This window comes from Polyodon spathula, chromosome 17 (assembly GCF_017654505.1).
Source record: "Polyodon spathula isolate WHYD16114869_AA chromosome 17, ASM1765450v1, whole genome shotgun sequence".
Classification (NCBI taxonomy): Eukaryota; Metazoa; Chordata; class Actinopteri; order Acipenseriformes; family Polyodontidae; genus Polyodon; species Polyodon spathula.
In genome coordinates, this window is record NC_054550.1 from 11,914,183 (window position 1) to 11,941,503 (window position 27,321).

Here is a 27,321-nt window from a genome sequence, read left to right on the forward strand (position 1 = left end):
GAATAATAAAATTGCCTTACTATAGATATATAATAAGATAAAGAATTTCAATTATAAGAAATTGGATAATAATCCACCCAAATTCGTACACAAGCTACATTACTTCATCTACCCCTTGATCATTTGCAATCTCTATTGTATTTCTTGCAGAGCTTGTACATCATACCACCAAATTCCTTCCAGTAAAAAAGCCATTTCTATTTTTTCCCACATAACCTCATACCCACTATCACAATGTTTCGTTTACGCACTGCCCCTCTTGCGGTTCTTCCAATTCGCTTTCTACAGTTGCGGGTTGCTCTTTTTTCATTTTCTTCATTCTTTCTTTTTCATCATCCATTTCGGTTTGGTAATTTCCACATTCATTGTCACTATTTTTGCTTGAAAAGAATCAATTATTTTTTTACCAGTCATTTTAACGTTTCAGCCTGTCTAAATGCTTAAAACAGAAAACCCACCCCTTCAGCTCTCTGATTGGGTAAATGTAGTGTCAAGACGTAACACAGCTGTCAGGTGCTTCCAAGATTATTTTTTTCACACTGCGCGCACAAATGAACTAGTCTTCTAGCAGCAAAATCAGTCTTTATTGGGAAAGGCACAGTAGAATCTGAAATATGTGCGGCTCGGGGGTTTTTAAGCTGGGCGGCAGCAGCCACCTTAGCAGGGTGGCCCGTCCGGCTGAAAAGGCCTGGGGAGTACCGTGTTGTAGACATTGATCTATATTGGAGTGCTTCATAGGGTGAGCGATCTAAGTGGTTAGACTTTCCAATTGTATTAAAGGGTAAACATTTAAACTTGCCTAATCTTAATAAACGTTAATTAATTGGAGTGTAACACCCCTTGAAGCACCTCTTCTGTAGCCAAGAAGAGCATCTTGGCTGTTGGAACCCAACTCTTCCAACCTTTTGGCTTTGAGTGTTAATTGTAAATGGGGCTTAATAGTCATGCAGTTGGAACTATCACGGCTCTAGGAAGCCTGGTATTTAGAGAAATGGTGGTTGCAATATTACAGAGTACCAGATGATGGCAAGCTTGTGCTCTCAGAACAATCGAAGGAATGGAAATGATTTATTGTAGACACTACCCCGTGTCACTTGATAGTAATTAAAATACTTTTTTTTTTAATATGATAATGCAAATATGTTTTTTTTAAATCAGGACTATAAATACATTCACTGTGACTGTTATTCCTTTGAGCGTAATTGTGTGTTACTGGCATGAGTAATAACAATGCAAAAATTCGAAGTTGTTTTTTTGTGGTTATTAAAGTCTGCGGATTCGCTGCCTGGTCCAAGGAATTTCTTTAGCTGTGTTCACAACCCCATTTCATGACAAGTGTTGGAGTGGGTTTAGCCAGGGAACCATGGTAAATGCTCTATGCTTTTGTTCAATAAGCATTATCCACATATTTACTGGCTCTGTTTTACATCTTAATTCAGAGATGGTCCTTTAAAAGCATGGCACCCCTACCGAGTTAAAGGGGGTCATTTCAGCCCAAGTGCAACCCTTTTCGGGAAGTGTTTCTTTCATTTGTGGTTGATGGTACATAATAGGGGTAGAACGATTTGAATAGCTGAGGTAAGACTAACTAAATATGTTGACTAGTCACCACTTTAAAAACAAATTAAAAAAAAAAAAAAGACAATCATGAACTTGATTATGTCTGGTTCTCTATTTGTTAATTAATGTTCTAAAATGTCATTATTTGTTACTGTCACTTTTCACTACTAGTTGACTGTTTGGTGCTGCCCCCACCCAATACCTAACCCATATAATATTGAGTAAATAGGGCAGGTGTTGTGTACTTGGAAAATAAGAGCTTTGGAGCATGGTCAGAACAGTGTCTGAAGGTAATAATATTGGCAAATTTGATGCCCTTTGGTCTAATTTTTATTTATTTTTTTTCTGGTGGGGGAGATGACCAAAACAACTAATATTACCATTTCAAAGTATGTTTCAAAATGATGAGTTGAGGTAAGAGGTTGAGGCAGCTCTGTTTGTCCTGTTGATCTGTAATAAACTCTGGCTAATGGTTGAATAAGCAGCTCCAACGTAATCCTAAATAGCAGCACAGCAGTAAGCAAGCTTTGTGTGGCTGCAAAGAATCTGATAAAATGCAGAGCTCCCCTTTAAGACGATATGGTGCTGGTGCACTTCTTAGGGGTTTGGAGAGTGTGCATATCAAGCCCTGCACAGATGATATCATTAATCAGAGCTGCAGAAAGCTGCCATTTAACTGTAGATTTTGCCATTTAAATTTGAGGTAAGATGTAGGCTAGTTGATACGCTCGATTTATACAAAACCTGATTATTCAAAACTATATCTGAGTGTCCTGTTGTATTTATATTCATAGGTAAGTTTTAAGATTTAGGGTAGAGGACAAGACAAACCTGATAGGTGATTTATAGTGTGTTACTGATTTTGTGGCATGGTACTGCCATTTTGTTATTTACAGTGGGAGTCCTCTCGTTGAACTGGCAGCCTTCTGACAGATTTACTATTCTGTTGGTGTAGAATAAATATTTGCATTATAACGCAATTATTCTCAGGCATGTTTGTAACTTCTGTTTTGGTTTTTAGTACCACTATACTGTTAAACCAATATAAATCTGGACTGATTTAGAAGTCTCCAGACCTGTTGCACTTCCTACAAGCACATTATGAGGTAAACATTTAAAACATATCATACTATTACACAAACGCAGGCATGACTTTTAACTCCTTAGACAAGGTAGACAAGGTGTTTGGTTTACCAATTTACTAATGTAGAATGTTGTGAAGGAGCAGAGAAAAGAACAACAAAGATGCAAAAGGAGGTGGGATGAAAAATAGGTGACTGTGGCAAAGTGCCCCGCCCCTGGGCTATTTATTTGTGTTGTATGTTACGTGTAGTGTGTTAATGTTGGTGTATAGTCATTGGTACATGGGATATAAATGGGTTATGAACGCAAGTGATTTAAAATGTATATTTATGTTTAGGCACTAGGATTGCACAGCACTTCACATGCAGGTAAAATGTAATATGTGAGCACGGGGAATTGCACTAAGGAAATTAACGTGCAGTTGTACCGAGACTGCAATTGAATGATTGATTAGCAAACGAGTATGTTTTCACTCAGGAGGGGTTATGTGTTCGAGAGTGGAGAACGGGTGTGGAGAGGAGGTAAAAACTAAGATTAACGATTGCTACGTGCTGGCTTACAACCAGCACGATACTTGTTTATTCGTCCACCGTTTGTCTGTCTGTCTTTTCGTTTTGGCTACTGTGCCGTTTTATTTTACAAAGTATTTTTTCTTTTGCTCAACCTTTTATTTTCTGTTTATTGATTAAACTGCGCAACAGTGCAATTAAACATTTCACCTGGCAGTACTGAGTGTTTCTTCTGGGTCTGACGTCACCACACACTCCATCCTGTTATAGTGACAAATGAAACATATTAAATAATAAGTCAGTGTCCTGACTGTTCTGTGTTATAGCATCTGAATCCTGCCCAGAGAAGCAAGTATGCATGTCTGAAATGGAAAATCCCCAAACTGAAGGGAGCGATTTCTCTTTCCATCAAGGGAAATTTCCACTGAGGTTTATTTTTGTTTCTGTTTTGTTTTTTTAAACAAAGCAGTGTAAAAAATAAAAGGTAGTCCACTCCCTGTACATTCATCATTCCGTGTTGGCAGAATGCTAGGGGCTGGAGAGCGCAGGAGTGCAGGGTCACTGAAAGCACAGGGCACTGGAGGAAAGGTGTCTCTAAGCTTGGGGGTCTTTCTGGAAACTGCTGTACAGCAGATTTACACATCTGTCTGCATTAGCCCCCCTCCTTTTTTATGTGAAATAGCCCAAATGTTTTTCACCACAGTACTGTGCAGTACTAGCTGATCAGAAAACATTGTGTTTAATTTATTAGAGTCTGCTTTGTGGTCAGGCGTGTACTTGTGGAGATATTTGAGAAAAAAAAGGTGAAGTTTACTGTTTTAGAAGCATTTCAGGACAAACTTTCCCCATCAACAATGTTTGTTTTAAAATGATGTATTATAAATATTTTTATAATAAATGCTTACATTTGTATCTGTACAATATTTTATTATTATTAAAATAAAACACACTGTAAATGTGTATGCATAATGCATTGTGTATTTATTTTGTTTATTTTTCATTGGGAGTAGTATAGGGAAACATTGCCTGGGAACAAGAACAATATGCTTTGGATATTTACTGTCATGCTTTGGAAAAATATCACTTTCATTAGAGGCAAAGCCTATTGTTAGCTCTTTTCATGTTTTGTGATAACCAGCAACTTGTTTCTCCACTTTCAGAAAATATTGTTTTGTTTAATAAGGCCGCCTTATTATTGAATGTACTGTACTCAACAGCACCTAACAGTATGGAATCATACTTGACTGGGAGTGTATTAAAAGCCATAACACTGAAGGGTTATGAGTGGCAACGTATGTACGTACTTGAAGTTGCGTACTGTAGTCTACTGAAACCTCAAGGTCACTCTGCAGAAAAGGAGAGCTGTATCAAGTCACTGTACACACAAATCATACTTTTAAGTCTGTTACCTTTTGGAATGTTTATTATCATTCAGGATTGCTTTTGATTGTCTCCCACCCCCCCACCCAATATTTTTCTCGACTATGACCCTTCTCTTTCATTTAACCTGAATGATACGAGGGCTTTAATATCTGGTAAAGGACCTTGAGTGTTATCTTTCAAACTATGTTTAATCACGGTTCCAAATCAATCTGCTGGAAAATACATATATACAGCATTCGTGTAATTGACCTTTTCTTTGCTTGATGAAAGCCCCTGTCTTGTACACGCCCTCTGAATGCTATCTGTCAATGTAGACTAATTCTGCTTCCTTGTTGGCCTATCTATTTAAATGTAGTATACTGTAGCAAATAAAGTAAATAAAATAAAAATAGAACTAGTCACTGGTTTAAATGAAGAGTTGAAGATACGCACAATGAGGTGGTACTGTATAGTACCACCTGTTTTACTTCCTTTTTTGAAAGATCCCATGTGTTTTTGGACAGGACCTTTTTTAGGCTTTTTTTTCTCTGCAGATCGAGGAGGGCAACCAGTTGCTTTTGGGAACTCTGATCGCCCTCATGGTGGATGAAGGACAGGATTGGAAGCAGGTGGAAATTCCAGCACCAGAGAGCTCCCGGGCAGCTCTACTGTCAACCCCCCCTTCCTCTGCAGCACCCACAGGAGCTGTCTCGCATAAAGTGGAGCCACGTGTGGGGACTGGACAGTGAGTCCGCAAAGCCACCCTCCTCCCAGTTCCTTACCTGTAACAGTTAAATCATTCTACATCCCCACTAAACTAGCCAGCCCTGAGGTCCTCAGTTTAACCACTATGACACAATGCCTCCCAGTCCCTCTGCTCTAAGTACCTAGCAACATTGTCTCCTAGTCCCCCATCTCTAAGGACATAGCCACATTGTCTCCCATTCCCTTTGCTCTAAGTACTGCTGTTGACCCCCAGTCCTATAGCTCTAAACATTAAACCATCTTGGCTCCCAGTCCCTCAACTCAATACTAGGTTGGACTATCTGTCTCCCTGGGTCAGTTCTGAGGTGCTGGGTTTGCAGGCCCATGGCCACTGATAGGATTAGAGGGATTGTGTCTGAGATGGTGAGGTTAAATGAGTTGCATGTTTCTTTTTTTAGCTTCTGTCAGGCAGGATTGCATACTCCATTTTGACAGCATTAAAATGGGGAAGGCACATGGAAAGTGTGTTGGGTTGCTCAAACGTAGTATCTTGTGACCTAGCCCAGCAGGCGTTTGCTGTAGACAAGTGGAAGCTTCCCTGCCTCTTCCAGTAGGAAACTGTGTATCTCCTAGAAGAGTGGCTCCTATGTCATGTTTTCAAATGTAACTAACACTCCAGAGATGTGTATCCCCACCGGGGGATATAGTGGAGGCACCTTTGGGTGTATGACTATGACTGCAGTCTGTAGGTCACTGACAGGGAGATCCAGTTTTTGGGATGGAAGGTGACTGCAATGCCATGCTACACAGATGGGTGCTGTGTTTACATCAAGGAGGAGAACATCCGCTCCATGAATTAACTACACAAAACCTTTCCACTGCTAGACGGTACTCGAGAAGGGCATTGTCCAGCCAAGGAGTCGCCGTTAGGATGCGGGACTCTGGGAGCCCAGACGTAGGTCAGTTGAGGGGATATTGAGCCCAAACATTGTAGAGAGGGTTTGCATAGAGTAGTATGTTCCTGGAGCGGGACTTTCCTTTTAGTGGGACTAACGTTCGGCTTTGGTGTGGCAAACTTTTATTTTTAGCTTTGTTTTGTTTTCTTTGATTTATTAAGTCCCGCCCTAGAATTACCATTGTTGGTACCCTAGCATCAGACCTGTGTTAATTATATCTGCGCGTTTGTGCGGCGTGTCAACACCCAATGCTGTTTGTCTGCCCTCGGTATTAATTCAGTGATGATCCACACTTGTAACATTGCCCTGTTACACTTGATGTCAGAAGTGGGATGTTACTGGTCCTGCTGAGAAAAGGCAGGATAGGCACAGAGCAGTTGGCTGCCAGGATGTGCAGTCATAAGAACCAGCCTGATTGTGGCCATACTGGGGGGAGGGGGGGGTGGATATGTGGCAGGGAGACCCGATCGCTGGTTCTTGAGTGCATGTGTGCCTTTATGGAAGCAGCTGGGACACTCAGCAGGAGACACACTGCTAAGCAACTTAATGAGCAAGTAAGCTTGCTTGGGTTTAAGTTGATCAGGAGGTCCTGATTGACTGGGCGCACGCCCGGGCAGCCTGCATGCAGCTCAAAAAGTGTTTGCGCCACAGCTCAAGGATACCGCATGGCCATAGCCATACAAATGGGCGCCAGGCGAAGGTTTGCAGTGTTGGAGGAGAGCGTCCCCTCCATGGAGAGAACTACACAAAACCGTTCCATTCCAAGACTGTGCTCGTGAAGGCATTGCCCAGCTGAGGCTGTTTGAAGAGGCCGGGACTCCAGGAGTAGGTCAGTTTAGGGGGATGGTGATCCAAAACAGCATAGAGAGGGTTTGTGTAGTGTAGTAGGTTCCTGGAGCGGGACGTTCCTTTTAGTGGGACCTGCGTTTGCTTTGTGTGGCAAATTTTTATTTTTGTTTTCTTTTCTTGATAAAATCTGGTGCTAGGATTACTATTGTTGGTACCCTAGCGTCGAGACTGTGTTGGCAATGAATTCTGCACGCCTGTGAGGCAAGTCTCAGTATTATTCAGTGACAACCCACATATGTAACATCGCCCTGTTAGTCTGACTTTCATTTTTTCATTTACCTAAAGAACTAATTTATGCAATACTGGTGAAACTTGCTAAAAACATTGTTTTTAGTACAAGTTATTGCATGTATCATAATCTGAAGATATATGGAGGCTGTTTTTTAGCAAGCATAAACTTACACTGGTTCCAGTCATCAGTTGCTGTTTTTGTTTTACTTTACAAAGATTCAAAACCAAGAGATTAATATTAGTGTCTTTTTCCTTCCCTTCCAGACTAAGACTCAGCCCAGCTGCCCAGCATATCCTAGACACTCACGGACTGGATCCAGGACAGGCCAAACCATCTGGGCCCAGAGGCCTCATCACCAAGGAGTAAGTTGCTGCCTCATACACCTGGGTTAAAGAGGGGTAGGCAAGAGTGAAAAGAATAGCGTGCACATGTGTAGTTCTAACGCAATCCTACAAAGAGGCTGCATGACTTTATCTTGACCTTCAAATACCTAATATCTTCATGGCTAAATAAGGGAAACAGTCAACCTTAGATTAAATGTATTCTTTTAATAGCAATGTTTTATTAGGAAGAAAAAACTGACAGATGACTTTCCCTTTACGATACTTCCTGTGGTTTAACACTTTAGAAAAGTCCAAAGAACTAAAGCCATGTTAAAGGGGAAGTGATTTAAGACACAATCATTTTTTTTTTCAATTAAGTCTTGGATTATTGTAACTATGTAGAATTAATATGATGTTTAATGGTTTGTAGATCCCCACATAGCTTCAATGCTGTTGAATAGTGTTACAACCTGAAACCCAGCTGCTAAACTGTGTATATCACCTGTAATAGCTGCCCATTCTCACTTAGCTAGGTCGGTGTTGAATATTTTTCACATTCTACAGCTGGTGTCAGATCCCCCTCCTCCAATACTCAGTGGACCCTCTAGCTCTCTCATTAAGGCCTGTTTCCATGGGAACTCACACTCCAGCTCCACAGGAGCCCTAGGAAGAAGAAGAGATGTGGGGAAGGAAGCTGTTTTTTAGTCTTGGAGGTGATTCAGTGTCAAGCAGAATATCTGATTTAACAATGACTCAGGTTATCTGCACCTGCAGCTTTATATTACTGCAGCAAATATAAATATCTTTCCCATTGAGAGAAATATTGAATTTCAATGAACTCTTCTCTGTTAGGGCCCAATTCTGTTTTCTTTCTATGTGCTAACTTTGAGCGACATTATTTGTAGACATGGGTTTCATTTTCATTGTTACACTGACATTGTTACCATATATCCATCTCTCAGAGTGACACCTCTGCTACTAATATTCTTAGTACCTGTCTTGCTGACATCAGAAATGTTAACCTCAGGTGAAACAGAAGTGATGATTCTGGGATCTCAGAAACCACAAAATAAGATACATTAGTTTCATTTTTTCCTTGGCGGCTTCCCTCCTGAATTTTAAACCTGAAATAGACATAGTTGTGCTCTTTGACCCAGATATTTCTTTTGAGCCACACATTAGAAACGTTACTAAAATGTATTTTTTCGTCCAAGAAATAACGCCAGTTGGAGAGGTATTCTTTCCTTACCAGATGGTGAGAGATTGATATATGCTTTTGTATCTTCTAGAACTCTTAGTCATATTCTAACTTACCTGCAAAGTGCGGCTGCTAGAGTTTTAACAGTAACTAGAAGAGAAGAACACGTTACTCCTGTGCATCTTTGCTGGCTTTCTGTCTCATTTTAGGATAGATTTTAAGGTGTTGCTTTTAACTTCTAAGCCTTTAACACTAGAACCGGCGAGATTTTGGACTACATACAACCGCCGCACCCGCAAAGTGTGCGGCTACATTTTAAAACGGCTTCGATATGAAAATGAAAAACAAACAATCGGATACAACTTAATATTTGTATTTGTGAACATCATACATAACATTTTCAGAGCAGAAACACCATATTGACATTGAAAATTGTACTTTTTTCTTATTTTTTTCTTGAAGAGCACATATACAGTACTGTGCAAGAGTTTTAGGCAGGTGTGAAAAAATGCTGTAAAGTAAGAATGCTTTAAAAAATAGACATGTTAATAATTATATTTATCAATTAACTAAATGCAAAGTGAGTGAACAGAAGAAAAATCTACATCAAATCCATATTTGGTGTGACCAGCCTTTGCTTTCAAAACAGCATCAGTTCTTCTAGGTACACTTGCACAGAGTCAGGGATTTTGTAGGCATATAGTCAGGTGTATGATTAAACAGTTATACCAAACAGGTGCTAATGATCATCAATTCAATATGTAGGTTGAAACACAATCATTAACAGAAACAGCTGTGTAGGAGGAATAAAACTGGGTGAGGAACAGCCAAACAGCTAACAAGGTGAGGTTGCTGAAGACAGTTTACTGTCAAAAGTCATACACCATGGCAAGACTGAGCACAGCAACAAGACATAAGGTAGTTATACTGCATCAGCAAGTTCTCTCCCAGGCAGACAGGGGTTTCCAGATGTGCTGTCCAAGTTCTTTTGAAGAAGCACAAAGAAACGGGCAACGTTGAGGACCGTAGACGCAGTGGTCGGCCAAGGAAACTTACTGCAGAAGATGAAAGACACATCATGCTTTCTTCTCTTCGCAATCGGAAGCTGTCCAGCAATGCCATCAGCTCAGAATTGGCAGAAAACAGTGGGACCCTGGTACACCCATCTACTGTCTGGAGAAGTCTGGTCAGAAGTGGCCTTCATGGAAGACTTGAGGCCAAAAAGCCATACCTCCGACGTGGAAACAAGGCCAAGCGACTCAACTATGCACGAAAACACAGGAACTGGGTGCAGAAAAATGGCAGCAGGTGCTCTGGACTGATGAGTCAAAATTTGAAATATTTGGCTGTAGCAGAAGGCAGTTTGTTCGCCGAAGGGCTGGAGAGCGGTACGCAAATGAGTGGCTGCAGGCAACATTGAAGGGTGGTGGAGGTTCCTTGCAAGTTTGGGGCTGCATTTCTGCAAATGGAGTTGGGGAGTTGGTCAGAATTAATGGTCTCCTCAATGCTGAGAAGTTCAGGCAGGTACTTATCCATCATGCAATACCATCAGGGAAGCATCTGATTGGCCTCAAATTTATTCTGCAGCATGACAATGACCCCAAACATACAGCAAAAGTCATTAAGAACTGTCTTCAGCGTAAAGAAGAACAAGGATTTCATGAAGAGAGAGAAGCAACTGAGGCTGCCTAAATCCACAGAACAACTGTGGTTAGTTCTCCAAGATGTTTGGGCCAACCTACCTGCCGAGTTCCTTCAAAAACTGTGTGCAAGTGTACCTAGAAGAATTTATGCTGTTTTGAAGGCAAAGGGTGGTCACACCAAATATTGATTTGATGTAGATCTTTCTTCTGTTCACTCACTTTGCATTTTGTTAATTGATAAATATAAACTATTAACATGTCTTTTTGAACGCGTTCTAACTTTATAGCATTTTTTCACACCTGCCTAAAACTTTTGCACTGTACTGTACATAAACATGAAAACTAATAAAATAGACTTTACACAATAAACTTCTGTGTAAACAAGTGTAGAAAGCTGTATGCACATATACAGTTATAAAACATAAATAACTAGTTATAAAAACAGCATAACACAAAACTATAAATTAACTTATGCAATGTGAAAGCCCTTTGAGTGAAACAGAGTTCAAAGACTGTCTGTCTGTTCAGCGTTCTAGTATAGCTTTCTAAGTACAATCTACGCAGAAAACACACTTTTCAGCTGTACCAATGCATTTGCCACCGACTGCCTTTTCACAACGGGTGCAGACATCAAAAGTTCTCTTTTTATTGCATTTAGCAACCTGGCATTGTCTTTTATTCTGTGTGCCAGTTGGCGCAGCGCTGGCTGAAGGTTGAGAGGCATTTGCCAGCTGTCTTTTGTGTCTCTTGTCAAAATGTTTCTGCTGTAGCTCCAGGGCTAGCTGCAAAATGCAGTCCTTCTGAGTGATTGTGTTGCCGGTGCAGGTCCAAAATGTTATAAAAAGCATCCACAGGCTACCAGCGAGTACCACCTTTGACAGAATACAGCCGTGCATTTGATCCAGGATATCCACTGTACTTCGTTGCGTTTTGCAACAGCGTTTTTTTTTTTTTTTTTTTTTTTTTACACCTGTACACACTCAGGGTGTCACAATTGTTCTGGAGTGCAGGGGGGCTCGCATGCCTTGAGCTGTTGGTGGTAACTCTATTCAGAGGGCAGGCAGACGAGAAAAAAGTAGCGTAGCTATATCACACTGTATTGTGGAATAATAATAATAATAATAATAATATGATGTGTAGAAGGACTTTCATTAGTGTTTCAGCACTCTACAGGAGTATATAATACGTTCTTTCACGATGACTTTGATTTTATTACAAAGCCCTAAATTGTCGGCTATATTGTATTTATTTCAATATGCCCCATAAACTGCAGGTGTAGCGGTTGAAGAGGCAAGTGCTTATAACTTATTCATTTTTACGATTCTGCAGCTGAAACACCGTATGGGTATTTAATTCAAATATTTGGTAACACTTAAGAACGGACATGCACAAGATATTCACATATGCGGAGATATTTAAATTTGAATTGCAAAAGCCGTCCAAAAAGTGGCTATGGCAGTACTAGTGTTAAATGGCCTTGCTCCATCTTATTTAAACAGTCTTTTAACCCCATATGTTCCCAGATGGTCACAAGATGCTGGTTTACTTACTATTCCCAAGATTCAGCTAAAAGAACACAGATGGTAGAGCATTCAGCTATAAAGCTCCTAAACTATGAAATGAAATGCCTAGATGTGTAAGGGAAGCACCAACTGTTGCTGCTTTTAAAACTAGATTAAAAACGATTTTTTATAATCTAATTTGTAAATCTTAAAAGGTGTGTGTGATGTAAAGTGTGCAAATGTATTGGTGAAGATAAAAGTAAAATCGCAAATAAAAAAAGGTCTTGTCTTAAAAAGCTGTCATGCAAGGATAGCAACCCTGTATATGGTATATTTTGCATAAAATTGTAATAAAATAAAATATGTAGGAGAGACAGTTACATCATTATATAAAAGAATACATAACTACCTGTCAAATATAAGAAATAAAGTAAATTAACCAATAGTTCAGCACTTTACAAGGAACAGACACACCGTGGATGACCTAAAGTTTATGGTTTTAGAAAAAATGTAATTAGATTATGTTCAGTATAGAAGAATAAAAGAAAATAAATGGATAAATAGGCTAAATACCATGATGCCTGAAGGTTTAAATAAAAAACAGTAGATCATTCATTCATTCAATAGCTAAATAGTGAATGACATCACAAAGACAATAATTTCAAAGAGAAATGTGTGGTTACCATGGCATCAAAAAGCCTATAAATACCGCCAGTGTTTCCTTTCAAACACACTTTCCCTTGACAAAGACATGTTAAACATACCAAAATGTTGGGAAATTGGCTCTTTGAGCTAAAACATGAGTTAAGAATCTGTATAAATAGCAATTTAAAAAGACATGATTTTAATTAATGCAAGGACAGCGAAAGATATGACCATGCCCTGCTTGAGTAGTGAAGGTAGCTATCGGCACGGTTGCTATTGGCATGATCGAAGGCAGCCTGTCTGTGAGAGAAGTTGTCCGGAGAATGAGATGTTCTGCTTCAACAGTCCAGAGAAACCAGGAAACCAACTCTCAGGGACAGGCCACGTCCTGGAAGGGTTAGGGTTAAGGTTAGGACCATCCCAGGACCTTCTCATCTGACTGATCCATCTGGATAATCGTTTTCAGACTGCAGTGGCTACAGCACAAGAATTCCCATGAAGAAATAACACATTCGTCATCAGAATGACTAACTCGCCATCTGTATGAAAATGATTTGCATGCTCGGAAAATGTTCAGGGGTAACATGCTGACAGCTGAGACAAAAATCGGTGTCTTCTGTGGACCAGAGAACATCTGAGGTGGCAGCAGAGAGAGTGGTGGAGTGTTTTTTTCACCGATGAATGACGTTTTGCCCTTGCTAGACCTGACGGAAGACAAGGTGTGTGGAGACATTGCGGTGAGCGTTATGCTGACTGTTGTGTGTTCAAGCCAGTTGGTGGGGTGGTGGAAGTGTGATGATGTGGGGAGGAATCTCCTTTAACACAAGAAAGCCTTTGGTGCAGATTGAGGGCTACCTTACTGCGGTACATTGATGAAGTCCTTGAGGCAACAGTTTTTCCGTTCCTGTAAGCCAATCCGGAAGTGTTCTTCCCCATCACCCTCTATTAGAGGTGGCTGCGTCCTCACCCCATCCAGATTTTCTTTTTGAGATCCAGTCATCCTGGGGGCACCTGGCTACAGCAGTTGTTTCCCGGTGTATGGACACCCTATATAGGGTGCACGATGGGGACAATCTGGGCCTGGCCCAGTTTCCGCCGGTGGAGACTTCAATTGCCACGTTTGGTACAGGCGCCTAATTTATCGCTCCTGTCCAAAGACGTTATCTGCCCCAATAAACAGTGCCAGATCTTGGAGGCGACCCTCAAGCATGCCTATTGAGCCAGTGCATTTGCTGCACTGGTGGGCAACATTAATAGTATTCTAATAGCCTACCAGTGCTATTTACAGAGGTCCCTCTCTGACAGCCACATGCCTTACCACCACAACTGGATGAGCTGTTCCTGGTTAATAAGAACCTGCTCCATCCGTCAACACCGAGTGGGTAGGCTGTAGGCAGAAACCTGCCTGTGCTGGTAGCTGGCTGCAGGCATCTTTGGCTTTCCTAGGCACAGGTGCCTGATGGGAACAAAGCACCGCTATAGGATGCCCCGATCACTCCAGGGCATATGTTTGGTCCCATGGTGGACGATATGCTGCAGTGCTCTCACCACTCTCAGGTCAGGTTCACTGCAGTTGGACCTCAAAGGCGCTTATTTCCACGTTCCCATAAAACCAGCATACAGGAAGTACCTGCGGTTCACCTTTTCAGGTCCCTGGCTTGTCATTTGGCCTCTCTCTAGCTCCCTGTACCTTTTTGAAGGCATGGAGGCTATCCTGGCCCCACTGAGACTCAAAGGCATCAGAGTACTCAATTATCTGGATCACTGTGCATTTGAGCCCAGTTTCCAGCCCACACGGAACTTGTCACCGGCCACCTTCAATGGCTGTGCTTTGCATTGAATCAGCTGACGCCTTCTCAGACTGCCTCTTATCTAGGAGTGTGCTTGAACTCCAGTGTCGCTTTAGACCCATTCATTTAAAGTTTTACGAATCAGAGCAATGCTCTTTTGCTTTATTAAAATGCTTTTAATATTGGAGAGGTAGGTTGATCAGACCACCAAATTCCAATACACGCGGTCTACAAGCACCCACTTCTGCATTTCAGTTTCATTCAATATAACACTCTCTTAAAACCAAAACATAGTTTCAAAACCTTATAGCAATACAACCAATACGTGTAAGATATAACAATGTTAGTAATATGCTTACCTCCTATTGTAAGGAAAAGTAGCGTGAACAAAGGAATCAGTCTGGTGGAGATCTACAAGTGATGGACCACTTCACCCTGTCAAGCAAAGGTCTTGATTGTGGTACCACTTTGCGAAAAGTGTGAGTTTTTATAGGATTCGTCTCCATAGGAATACATGGAGAATCTTTATCAAGTCTCTTTGGCACACAACAGCCTAAAAATTTAGAGCCTTGTGTCAGCAATTTTTCAAGATACGACACCTGGTCTACGCATCCAATCATGATCTCACCCGCTCTTTTCTTGACCCCTCCTTTATCTAAAAAGTTAGGTGAAATGAAGAAAATAATATTATTTTGAATATATGAGTGTTGTTTGAAGTATATACAACACTAATGTTATTGTTGAGAATATTAATTATATGTATTAATGTCTAATAATATATTCCCTCATGCCATTCTATTCTTCAAATTAGTTTTCCTTCTCTCTTTACAGGCATGTGCCCAACAGATATTATAGGGAACTTCCATCTTATGTTTTTAATATATGAGTCTCTCCTTCATGGATAATCTATTTGTTTTTTATTTAAGTGTAAGACTATAATGTCTCTGTCCTATGAGTTTCCTAGCAGCACGAACTCGGCTGAACTGCGGACGACCTCCTATTTTTTTTAGCTGCACACAAACCAGCTAAAACCGGTTCGCTAGCTGTGCACTTAGCTTTCCAATTTCCAGCGATAATCAAGGTTTTTTCCAATTTTTCTATGGTGAGAAGACACTCTAACCTTGACGCTGTTTGATAAGAGAACTCCGCTCTTCATGCCAACTATCCCTTCACTTTCTGGCACGACTTTAAGACATGCTCACAGCAAGTTAAAAAGTTTTTACTTTCTTCAAAACCTATCCTCTACTTTTAAAATTACTTTTTATTATTTGTTTAAGCTTCTTATTTTATATTTCAAACAGCATCTCTTTATGTTGCATCATCTTTTAACTCAGAGTCAGACTAAACAGTTTATTACCTATAGAACACGATTACTAACTATTTTAAATGTAAACTTATCTTGATGAGAAACAGTTTTATACATTTTATCATAACAGGCAGTATTAAGCATATGGTCTTACACGCACAAATAGTTTATAGTAAAAAGCAAGCATATCAAACCTTATTTCAACATTTAACAACATTTTCTTAGGCTAAAAAGGGTGCTGCAGAAACTTAGCATTCACTTCTGGGAATCAAGCCCATCTTGATAAGAAACTGCCTAAAGACTGGCCACTTCCCAAAAGCTGGCTATGTATCAAATTATACCAGTTTCTTACGGCATCATTTTATACCCAGAGAACGCATGATTTTCACAATTGTTGATCAGAGTAGCATTAAACATTACATTTGATTACACGTTTACATAATTTTCCAAACTAAAAGATTACACAAACACTACAAAAGCTTATAACACATATTATTGCATTAATACATTTAATTTTAAATTCTCCAATCCATGTCCGGGGTTTCAGCTCGCTCCCAGCAAGACTCCACTTCGGTCTCAGGTTCGACTCGGGTTGGCTCAGTGAACACGACAATAGGCTCTCGAATCCATCATCTTGCATCACAGGTGTGAGTCGACATGGCCTTGACTTCGTACCTACAAGACACACGCTTAGTAGGGACACCTTCCTCACATTCTAATTTTCCCAGATGCGCCTTTTTACTAAGTGACCCTTTCACAACTCATGCATTCAATCCTCTAAATATCTTTTTGGTTTACATTAAATTAGAGAAAGAAACACCTACAGAATCATTGCATTCAAACAAGATTCTACAGTGTTTAGCCAAATGACTGCATGCCGGACAAAGTCTGAGCCCAGTCACTGATGGCTTGCTTTGGCACATATTACATACACAATTAACAAGAGGATTATGTTTTACTTTGTGTCAGGGTTACTTCTGCACCATGTACAATAGTTCTGGATCTGTACACATTGTTACTATACACTTCTTTCTGCTCACATAGAGACACTTTAGAAGGGATGCCATTCATCCAGAATACAGTAGGGGGCCAAAACTCACTGTTTTTCATATCAGCAGGCACCCAACTTCTAGTTTGTTTATCATCATTAGTGGGCAAACTCAATGCAACTGAATCTGAATCTGAATTCAGCGTTATTTGCGATACCAGGTCCATGCTGTCCACTCTGTCAGAAGTTCCAGAATCTTCTGGGCTTGATGACAGCACCTTTATTTATATATATTAATATATATATATATATATATATATATATATATATACGAAAGATATGTTTACATAATGTTTGTAAACAGAAACATTTGTCTTTTTTTTCTTATTTTTGACGTCAAGTAAACATATCGTACATTGTGTATGTTGACGGTGTAAAAATCAGACTGGAACTTTTGATATTGCCACAAATGAAGGGACTGTTTACTTCCTGTCTCGTATAGCTGTAAAGGCAGAGCATTCCATAATTTAGGCGCTGTACAAGAAAAAGCCCTACCTCCCATGTTGCTTTTACTGACTCTAGGAATAACCGTTCACCCCACATTCTGTGAACTCAGATTGCGGTTTAGAAGATGCAGGGTCAGTAACTCCTGCTAATCCATTCAGGGCCTTGAGTTAACATCAACATCTTAAAATCAATTCTGTACTGAACAGGGAGCCTGTGTAAAGATGCCAAAATGGGTATTATGTTCACTTTTCCTGGTTTTAGTCAGAATTCTAGCAACGGTATGCTGAACATGCTGCAAGCGGGATACCACACGTTTTGGGACACCAGAAAAAAATGCATTACAATAATCAATTCTAGATGAAACGCAGGCATGCATTAGTCTCTCAGCATCAGAGATGGAAAATTCGCCTAAGTTTGACTACATTTCTCAAATGGTAAAAATATACTTTAGTAACTTCCCTAATATGAGGCTCAAATGATAGATCAGGATCTGGTTTTGATGAAAGACTGCAAGGGCAGTCCCATATTTCCTTTAGTTGGTTCTGTGAGCAAACTAGAATAACCGCTGTTTTATCTGAATTCAACATTAGAAAATTCTGTGACACGCAATGCTTGATGTCTGTAAGGCAAGTAGCAATAACATCCAGGCAGAAGAAATGCCTGGCTTTGGGTACAAATATTGCTGGGTACCATCAGCATAGCAATGAAAGTTCACTCCTTGTCTGCAAATAATGTCACCTAATGGTAGCATATGAAAACAGCAAGGTACCTAGAATGCAGCCCTGTGGAACACCACAAAAAACTTCAGATGATGCTGATTTTATCTCCCCAATAGAGACGAACTGAAAGATTTGAACTAGGATAGGATGATTCAGTAGGATTCAATGATCTACAGTAGAGGATCCATGAGATGTCTGTGGAATCTAGTGAAGATATGGGGAGTAGCCCACACCGCTGCATTGTACATATCTTGAATACTGGCTTGCTCATCAGCAGTCCTGACCATATCTGTTATCCATTCACAACTCTGACAAGGGCCGTCACGAAAACCTGCATACGCCCTCTGCAGGCCTGGTTCAATAACAGGGTTTTTCAACCCACATTGAACTGTGACTGCCTGTTGACAGTGTCTCATCACTGTCTAAAGCCATTCTCTTGGTGGAAGCAGCTGGCCCATTTATGCTTTGGCGTAGCGCTGGGCAGTGTCACCAGAAGGGAGGTCTTCACCATGGAAGCTTTCAGCCTGGGCTGGGGTGCAGTGTATGGAATGGCAGGTATGCGCAAGGTGTGTGACCCTTGGCAAGGTCTCCACATAAATGTTTTGGAGCTGCAGGCAGTTTGCCTGACCTTGCAGCATTTTTTTTACAGGAGGTTCAAGGGGGACGCCCTTGTCTGTACAGACAATACACCAGTGGTGGCTTACACCAACCACCAAGGTCTCGCCTAGTCTCCATCGTGTGGGCCTCAAGCTTTTGCTCTGGGCATCGCGAGGTGGTGAGCCTCATTTGGGAGAGGTTCGGGAGAGCAGTGATAGATGTCTTTGCTACCCAGGAATCGATCCACTCTCCCCTCTGGTTCTCTATAATAGGAGGTGGGGACCCACTGGCGGTAAATGCCTTGGCACACTAGTGGCAGAGGCAACTGTTATATGCTTTTCCACCGCTTTTCCTGCTCCCGCTGTGTTTGGAGAAAATCAGGCAGGACAGGGTCAAGGTGTTCCTAGTAGTCCTTTATTTACCAAGGAGACTAGTTTTCAACCTTGATGCAGACCCTGAGTGGCCCGCTGTGGAGACTGCCCAAGCGACACGACCTGCTCAGTCAGGCACAGTGGACCTTATGGCATCCCAACCCAACCAGCTGTCTGGGTCTGTCAAATTTGTAGGGTTATTAACACCCTACAAAATGCCAGGGCAGCGTCCACACATTACCAGTACGGGTACAAGTGGGGTGTCTCAGACGTTATCCTGCAATTTTTACAGGACCTCTTGGACAAGAGAAAATCTCGCTTTACTTTAAAGAACTGTTTTGCCACTAGTTCAGCTTGCCATATAAAAATGGACTCTTACTACCTGGCGGGGCAATTTAGTGAGATGCTGGCATTTTCAATTGTGATATTTTGCAAAAGCCAGGACAAAGGTCATGCTCTGTACCAATCCTGCTTTTTTTGTCAAAGGCTATCTTGGCATTTCATGTCAACCAATCTATGGAATTGGAGGCTTTCCATCCACCTCCTTTCCAGTCTGACAAGGAACAAAAGCTCCATACGCTCTGCCCAGTGCGGGCCCTGGCATACTACGTCATTAGGCAAAAAGTAGGAGGCAGTCCAAACTATTTTTTGTCTGCTATGGGGCGAAGTCCCATGGCAAGCCCCATCTAAACAGAAGCTGTCCAAATGGATAGCAGATACAGTCAGGACTGCTGATGAGCAAGTCAATCTTCAAAGATATGTACAATGCAGCGGTGTTGGCTACTCCCCATATCTTCACTAGATTCCACAGACTAAATGTTGTGGATCCTCCAAACCCTGGCTTTGAAACTAGAGTGTTAAGGGCGGCTTCCGAGTCGACCCTTACAACACAGGTATTAGATGTGAGTTCTCCCTTAATCTTTTAGCCCTAGTTACTTCTTTCTCTCATCATAGCCTTGTAACATTCCAGTCGTTCTGGAATTTCTACAATATTTCCCTTACGATGGCTTTGGTACTTTTACCCATCCGGTAATGGTTACATTTTGTACTTGAAAGGGAACCTTGGGTTTATTATGATAACCTTGGTTCCCTGAAAAATGACACTGAGATCTGTGCACACAGTTCTTTATACTCTCGGGCGGTCATGACTAGGTCAAAGGCTGGGCTAAGCAGCTTTGGCATAGAATATTCAGGTTTCAGGTCTTTAGGAGGTAAATACCCATGCAGTAATAGCTGCATTTCTATTTCAGGGGACCAGGGTTATGATAATAACCTAATGTTTTGTTTGTTCTTAATGTTTTATAGGAGCATGAGGGTTTGTACAATACTGTGTCACACTTGTGGGAGTGCAGCATTCTGCATGTCCTTCATTAGCTAAATAAATGTATTTATGATGCCCTACCTAAATTCTGCTAAACCTTTTCAGCATACTTTAGAGAACTAGTAGAGAACTGGTCAAGAATTCATAAAAAGGCACTTCTTCTTTGTCCTTTGATGGTTTCGTTTTAAATAGCCCAGCAGGTGTAATACATAACCTCGAGGAATTTGATGGATAAACTTTCATTTGATCTTCTATTAAGACGGCAGTCTAGTAACCATCTTGTAAAATATTGGTTACAGTAGGGTTAACTTTGTCAACTCATTTTAAAAATGTTTAAAGACTTCAATCATGCCCCCCCCCCCCCTTAATTAATATTTGTTTTAGGCTAAATAGATTCTTCTTGGCTTTCTCCTCTATACCCTATCCCCATAACGATACCCTGTTGGTGTTGGGTTTACCTGTGTTTGAGTTCACACCACAGGTGTCAAGTAAATATGTTCAAGTATTCTAAGTACATAACAAACATATTTCCATGTCTTTATTGCATGTATTACATTCCATGTCTTTTGTCTCTCCTCCAGGGATGCACTCAACCTGTTGAAGCAGACTGAGTCCAGAGGGCCAATAGCACCCAAAGCAGTGTCAGTCCCTTCTGCAGATCTCCAGCCCTCACTGCCAGCACATCCAGCATCCACCTCCCAGGCTTATCCTTGGCCTTCCATTCCTCCCATCCCAGTCCCAGGAACCCCAGCTGCACCAGTCAGTTATATTTTCTTCTCATTCTTGCTGCGATGTTAAGTCATTTTTACAGACCATTTTCAGTAATTCCTTTCACATTTATATTCATATATTCAGTAACATGTACAGTATATGTAAAAAAAGAAATTAAGTTGTGATTTCATACAAAATATTAAAAAACATGGCTGTATTCTGATCACAGCGCAAATACGAGTGCAAACTAAAATGGCGCTTGCCCCCGATTGTGTCTCATAAAAACACACTGCACTGAATTGGTATTCAGAAGACATGTCTTGCTCCTTATATAAAGCATCTACCCCATCGCCACATGTTGGCATACATTTGGGGCCATGGTATCATTAACATATTCGTAAATATGCAATTGAGCACTTCATTAAGACCGGCTGAAACCAAGTTTATTTAGTGGTGTAATCAGGAACTTTACCAATTGAGCACACTATAAAAAGCAACATAGTTCTAAGTAGCAACTGTGTGTATTTGGACTGACACAGGATGAGGAAATCAAAGAAAGAAAAGTAAAAAAAAAAAAAAAATTTTCATGTTTAATGATCACATAACAATGATTTTTAATCAGCCTATCGGTCTGTCTACTGTTTAGTAGGAGGTGGGACGAAGTGAGCATTGTATTGCAAGTTAAATCAGCGCTACAGCTCCGATCTAGCACGGCCTCTTCAAACAACCTAGTGCTGCTTTTAAACACAGTTAGAATTTTAGACCCGAATAACAGGTTTTCTTTCTTTTGACTACTAATAAAATGAATTCCTGGATGGGACAAATAACATGACAATGAACATGCTGCATATATAGCCTTTATTCAAGAATGCCAGATGCCCTTGAGGGTAACCGAGTTTTGAGAATGTTTCTAGTCGGTGTAACTTGGCAAAGCTTTGCCTTACACTTCCAACCAATTCAGTGGATGCAGAATGTGCAGTCTCAATGTATGTAAGTCTTCACAATAGAGAATGTCGACAGCAACTGTTGGGGGATGTTACATGCTTGCCTCTAACAAATGACAGCACTCTTTTAGTAAGGAAGGAAGTGCCACTATTGTTAGGATTTTATAGTGCTCTGAAATATCATATATAGGTTTATTTAATGTTTAAACGGGTCCACGAAATCCAAATTGTATTCCACAACCTACCCGGGAAAGATATTTAAATTCTCCACAATTTAAGTAGACCCCTAATAATCATGGATAATATGCTTGCTATTACAGTACTATAATTTCATTCACTGAGAGGAGGGGTATATCAGGTGTGTAATATTATTTTCATTAATGCATTACAAAAGAAACAACGTATTTAGGATAAATTTGGTTTATTGAAACAAAAAGTGTGGTACATACAGCATGTGGACCTAGTCAGCACATTCAAGGACAGGCCATTGGGAGAGAATACATAAACCACACATTGACACAACAGGTAGGGCACAGCTAATAGCCAGGACCAGAAGTAGTGGACAAATGAGTAGTAACAGATATTAAGGTAGCAATGTCTTGTGTTGTGAAGCATGGTTTACGTATTCTCTTGGCGGGTGTCTAACCACTTGCTGTTCTGACCTGTTTTGCGCTGTTTTTTCTTGCTCTGTGCTACTGCAGCTTGACATGATCGCTCAGCACTGATTGGCTGGGCGCTGTTAGTACGCCACTAAACGTGCTTGAGCTGGGTTTTTAATTTAATCAGACACGCACTTTTGGGGAAGCCACTCCCTACGATGCAGACTCGATAGACTCGAACCACTTCGCGATTTGCATTCTATTTATCAGAATAGGGCCCATAATCTGTATATCATCTGCCTTATTAAATATGCTACAAATATATCTAGAAAACATACCTTCAGGAAAATGTGTTGGACCGGTTGGAGGGAGCAGGATTATGTCTCTCCTCTGCTTTCACAGGCCCGCATTTCATTGACAAATCTACATTTCAAAAGCTGCATTTTTAATATTGTTGTCTTTGGAATTATGCAAAATCACAGTGATGATGATAATGATTGTCTTCAGAGTAAAAATGGAAAATATATGAACCCTTAACTTCAAGCACACTGTAAAAGGAATGAGCTGAGAGCATTTCTCGGGTATATTAGGACAGTCGCATGCGGGGTAGGACCCAGCTCCACAATGGGGGGAAAACCCACCAAAGGCTTGACAATTGAGCATGCAGAGCCCAGTATACACAATTTTAAGGAGTGTTTTTATGGAGATTTTATGGTGATACAAGTAGACGGTGCTCTTTTGTTATTTCATGATTTGATCATTTGCAAATGCAACATAGGGCCACATTGTTTAATTAAAAACTTTTAAATCACTTAAATTAGCCTGAGGTTGCAAAAGGGCACATCATTTTCTTTTTTTCTTTAAAAGGTGACTGATTTATTCTTTTTTAATGTAAGCCAGCTTGGGTTTTTCCATAAAACACTAGTCTGTTAATGTTGCAACATTTTACAGAAGCTCAGCTACTTATTGCAGTAACTTTCAATTTACTCTTCAGATTTTGAACACACTCAACTGAATTTCAATCTAGCACCTGTCTTTACTGACTTTGTGAACTGTTGACTCTTTCCCCAAGGTGGTTCTTGAATGTTTGCCAATAAGGTGTGTAATAAAATTGTAATATTTTTGTAATTCTAAAATCTACAAAGTCATTAACACCCAAAATATTAGCATAGCCCCTTCCTAATTACACCCATTGGCACAGTAATTTGAAGTCTGTTGTTAACGCATGTCGTAATAAAAAAGGAGCGGGTCAGTTGGAATAATAGTCTTGCTATTATAGCGTGCTACCTCTTTTGTTGTAGATACGGAACAGAAATAGAGTTGGAACTTTAAGATCCACACCTTGAAATCCATTGCTAGTGTTTTCGTAATGAGAGAGGCAGGGGAATGGTATTTGAGATTACAAGAACAAATATTTATAGTCTTTTTCACTCTGCTGGATAGCCACTTTCATGAGATCATTTCTGTATCTTGCCTTTTTTTACTCACAGTCCTTTGTTTTAATGTCCTTTTCCACTGGGACATCACTAGTTTATGGCTTCTTTGTGTCAAAATGATTGTTGTTGCATGTGTGAATTATCTATACATAATTCAACTGGTCCTGTAATCAGTAGGTCACATGGTTTGCTTTGTCTGCAAGCCAGAGGCCCCTTCTCAAGACACACAGTTTCATTCTAATACACGTTCATTATTATGGTATTCAGGGAGTATATCCCACACATTCTACTCAATCATGTAATTATATTTGGAGGTAGATGGGAAGGTCGGCCAATAAAGAACGAGGGTTATCTACTGATGTTTCAAATTTAGTAATTACAGCTCTAACAGGTTATGTGTTGTAAGGAAACCTTACAGCTGAGGCTCACTTTTCACCCTTATACACACGGACAGCGACACAGATAATTTACAATAATCAAAACAAAAACAAAACCTAATTCCACTTTGGAGTACTAATAAAGCGTTCCCCGTCCCTAACTACAGCTGGATGGCTAAGCCGTTTACCAACAAACAAAACAAAAGTCACACAAATGCAGTACCTTGTTCTTTTAAATTAGTCTTTTCAGCGGCTTGTACTCAGCCAGCCAGCCAGCCACCCACCCACCGGCTGTTGCACCACACGCCTGGATAAGAACTTCTCCTGCCTTTGTGCGGGGCTTAAGTGGCCTCAGGTGCTTCCCATTTCCTCTGCAGTCCCGGGGCATTCTGGGAATTGTGGTCATGCAACCCTTCTTGGACTACAATTTTTATCCTCCCTCTACTGTGCCACAGTGTGAATGGCATGTTTATACTGATAATATTGGAAAAATATAATAGGGTCAGTCCATGACCAGTCACCCACAAATTATTGGATTTCGCACTCTGCCATTTCCGATTAACACCAAACTCGGTGCTCAGGGTTGTTCATGGTAAAAAAACAAAACTAATTTTAGCTTTCAGTCTGATTGTGTCAAGGGGTCAAAAGTTATAGTGGGGTAACATCTATCTTTAACTAACAAATTATTAGAGCTGGAGACTTGTGTTAGGTGTCTTGTTGGGGTGGAACTGTGCACGTATTCAAAACATGACATTTAAAATACACATTTAAAAAATTGAAAAAATAGTTACCCCTTAACAAATACGAAATGTAACCATTACTGAATGGGTGAGTGTACCATAGCCGTCACAAGTACAATATTGCAGAACAACCAGAATGCTACCAGGCTAAGCTGAGGCAGCCTTGTGTGTTACCATTAGGAACCCCATTAACAAATAACTAGGGCTAAAAAGTTGAGGGAGAAACTCCCCTCTATGTTATGTTGTAAAGGTTGACCCTGAAGCCGCCCTTAAAGCCGCCCTTGTAAAGGTATGGGGAGTAGCCCACACCGCTGCTTTGCAAATGTCGTTGACAGCTGCACCCTGGAACAAAGCCCGCAAAGTTGTCGTGCCCCTGGTGGAATGGCAATGAGCTTTTCTGGAGGGGGCAATTTGGCTTGCTCACAGACAGTCCTGATTGTGTCTGTTATCCATTTTGATAGCCTTGGTTTAGGCGGGGCTTAGCCATGGGACTTAGCCTCATAACAGACAAACAACTATTTGGATTGCCTCCAACTTTGTGTCCTGTCCATATAATAAGCTAGTGCCTGCACAGGACAGAGCATATGGAGCTGTCGCTCTGTCAAACTGGAAAGGATGTGGCTGCAAACTGGTTGATGTGGAATGCTGAGTTTTAAGCAAAAAAAGCAGGATTGGTATGAAGAGTAACCTTTGTCCTGGTTTCTGCAAAAATGAAGCCAGCTTTTGCACTTGAAAGCTCTTGCATCTCACACACTTGCTAGTGGAGGTGATTGCAAGCAAGAATACCACTTTAACAAAACTTTTAGCTCAACTTCATGAGTGCCTCAAGCACTAAGTTAAGCTTCCAGCGTGGAACAATATCCTTCAGAGTTGGCCGAAGCCACCGAGCTCCTTTCAAAAATTGCCCCGCCAGGAAGTGAGTTCCTGGGGAGACAGTCAATTTTGACATGACAGGCTAAAATGTGCCAGATAGACCTTTAATATGGAGGGGGATTTCCCCTTGTCAAATAGGTCCTGCAAAAATCAGTATTACTGCCATAAGACAAGTCATGGGGTCAAATCCACCAGGCAGACACCACATCTGAAAAACGCCCCACTTGTACTTGTACTGGGAACATGTGGACGCTGCTTTGGCATTTTTGCAGGGTGTCAAAATGACCCTACTGGACAGACCCGGTCGGCTTAAATGCAGACGTTCAGGGGCCAGACCCAGAGCTGCAGGCACTGGGTCGGGATGCCATAACGTTCCCCTCATAAGACTGAGCAGGTAGCAGTGATTGGGCAGGCTCCAAGGCTCCAAAATCTCTTGTCTGACTTTTTATAGATGCAGAGGGAGCATGGCAAGCTGTGGGAAGGCATATAACAGTTGCCACTAGTGTACCAAGGCATCTATCGCTTTGGAGAGCCAAAGGGGGCAGCGGGTTTATTCCTGGAAGGCAAAGAGGTCTGTCGCTGCTCACCCAAACCTGTCCTAAATGAAGCTCTCTACATTGGGGTGAAGCCTCCACTCTGAGGCACTGGGAACACTCCTGGAAAGGCTGTCTGCCACCCAGTTTACCACCCCCGGGCAGGTGTACCACCTTCAATGAGAAGAGGTGTTTTTGTGAGCCCAGAGCAACAGCTTCCGTGGCATGCAATGGAGACTGGGAGACGTTAGGCCGCCCTGGTGGTTTATATAAGCCACCACTTGTCTGTCCGGAGAAGCGCAGTGCCCTGACGGGAAACAGCTGCCCAGAGTTTATCCATGTGCTCGGTCAGCCAATCTTTTAAACCAGTGACTCTTCCTCTTAGGAGGAGGAGGAGAAGGCGGAGAAGTAGACAGGGAGGCAGAGGAAGATGAAGAAGACCATAAAGACAGCTTCTTATGTGGGCTGTTGCATTGGGCGCTTTTCCTACTCTCCCTTGGAACAGAGCCATATCTTTAGCAGGCAATGGGGGAGAGCACTGCTTAAGTGGAGTGGACATGGAGCTCTCTTCAGAGCTGAGAGACATACGCTTTTCTACCGTACGCTTAGAAAAACTTGCTCAAAACTTGCAGAAGCTGTGGTCAGCAAGTGGCTGTCTTGCATATCCACCGTGCTTATCCTCCACCTGCTTATCCTAAAGATTCTTCATGCCTCACGCTGGGCACTAGGCAGCTGTGGGAAGAAACAAGCAACAGGCTGTAGTGCATAATATTACGTGTAATTGGTAAAATAATAATACAACGTTTAAGAAAAATACATAAATAAAATGAATGCATTAGTAGAATATACAATAGTGTCAGGTTCAGTTCTTGAAAAGAAAAATGATGCTAGTAGCTGTGACTGCAGTCTTCTTATGCCCTAGGGGCAGGCATGACCTGTGTC

At 41.1% G+C, this 27,321-nt stretch overlaps 1 protein-coding gene across 3 annotated transcripts in view; it reads left to right on the top strand.

The window, feature by feature from the left end:
• The window catches only part of LOC121330311 (pyruvate dehydrogenase protein X component, mitochondrial-like), a 78,355-nt gene that overhangs the window by 27,126 nt on the left and 23,908 nt on the right, over positions 1-27,321 (top strand). For all 3 annotated transcript variants that reach the window (XR_005951848.1, XR_005951849.1, XM_041276734.1), the window contains exons 4-6: positions 5,069-5,259; positions 7,520-7,618; positions 20,748-20,925. Coding sequence is in view for 1 of the 3 variants with exons in the window: in XM_041276734.1 (XP_041132668.1) it covers positions 5,069-5,259; positions 7,520-7,618; positions 20,748-20,925 (468 nt within the window). In the remaining 2 variants the exon portion in view is untranslated. The remainder of the gene's footprint in view (positions 1-5,068; positions 5,260-7,519; positions 7,619-20,747; positions 20,926-27,321) is intronic.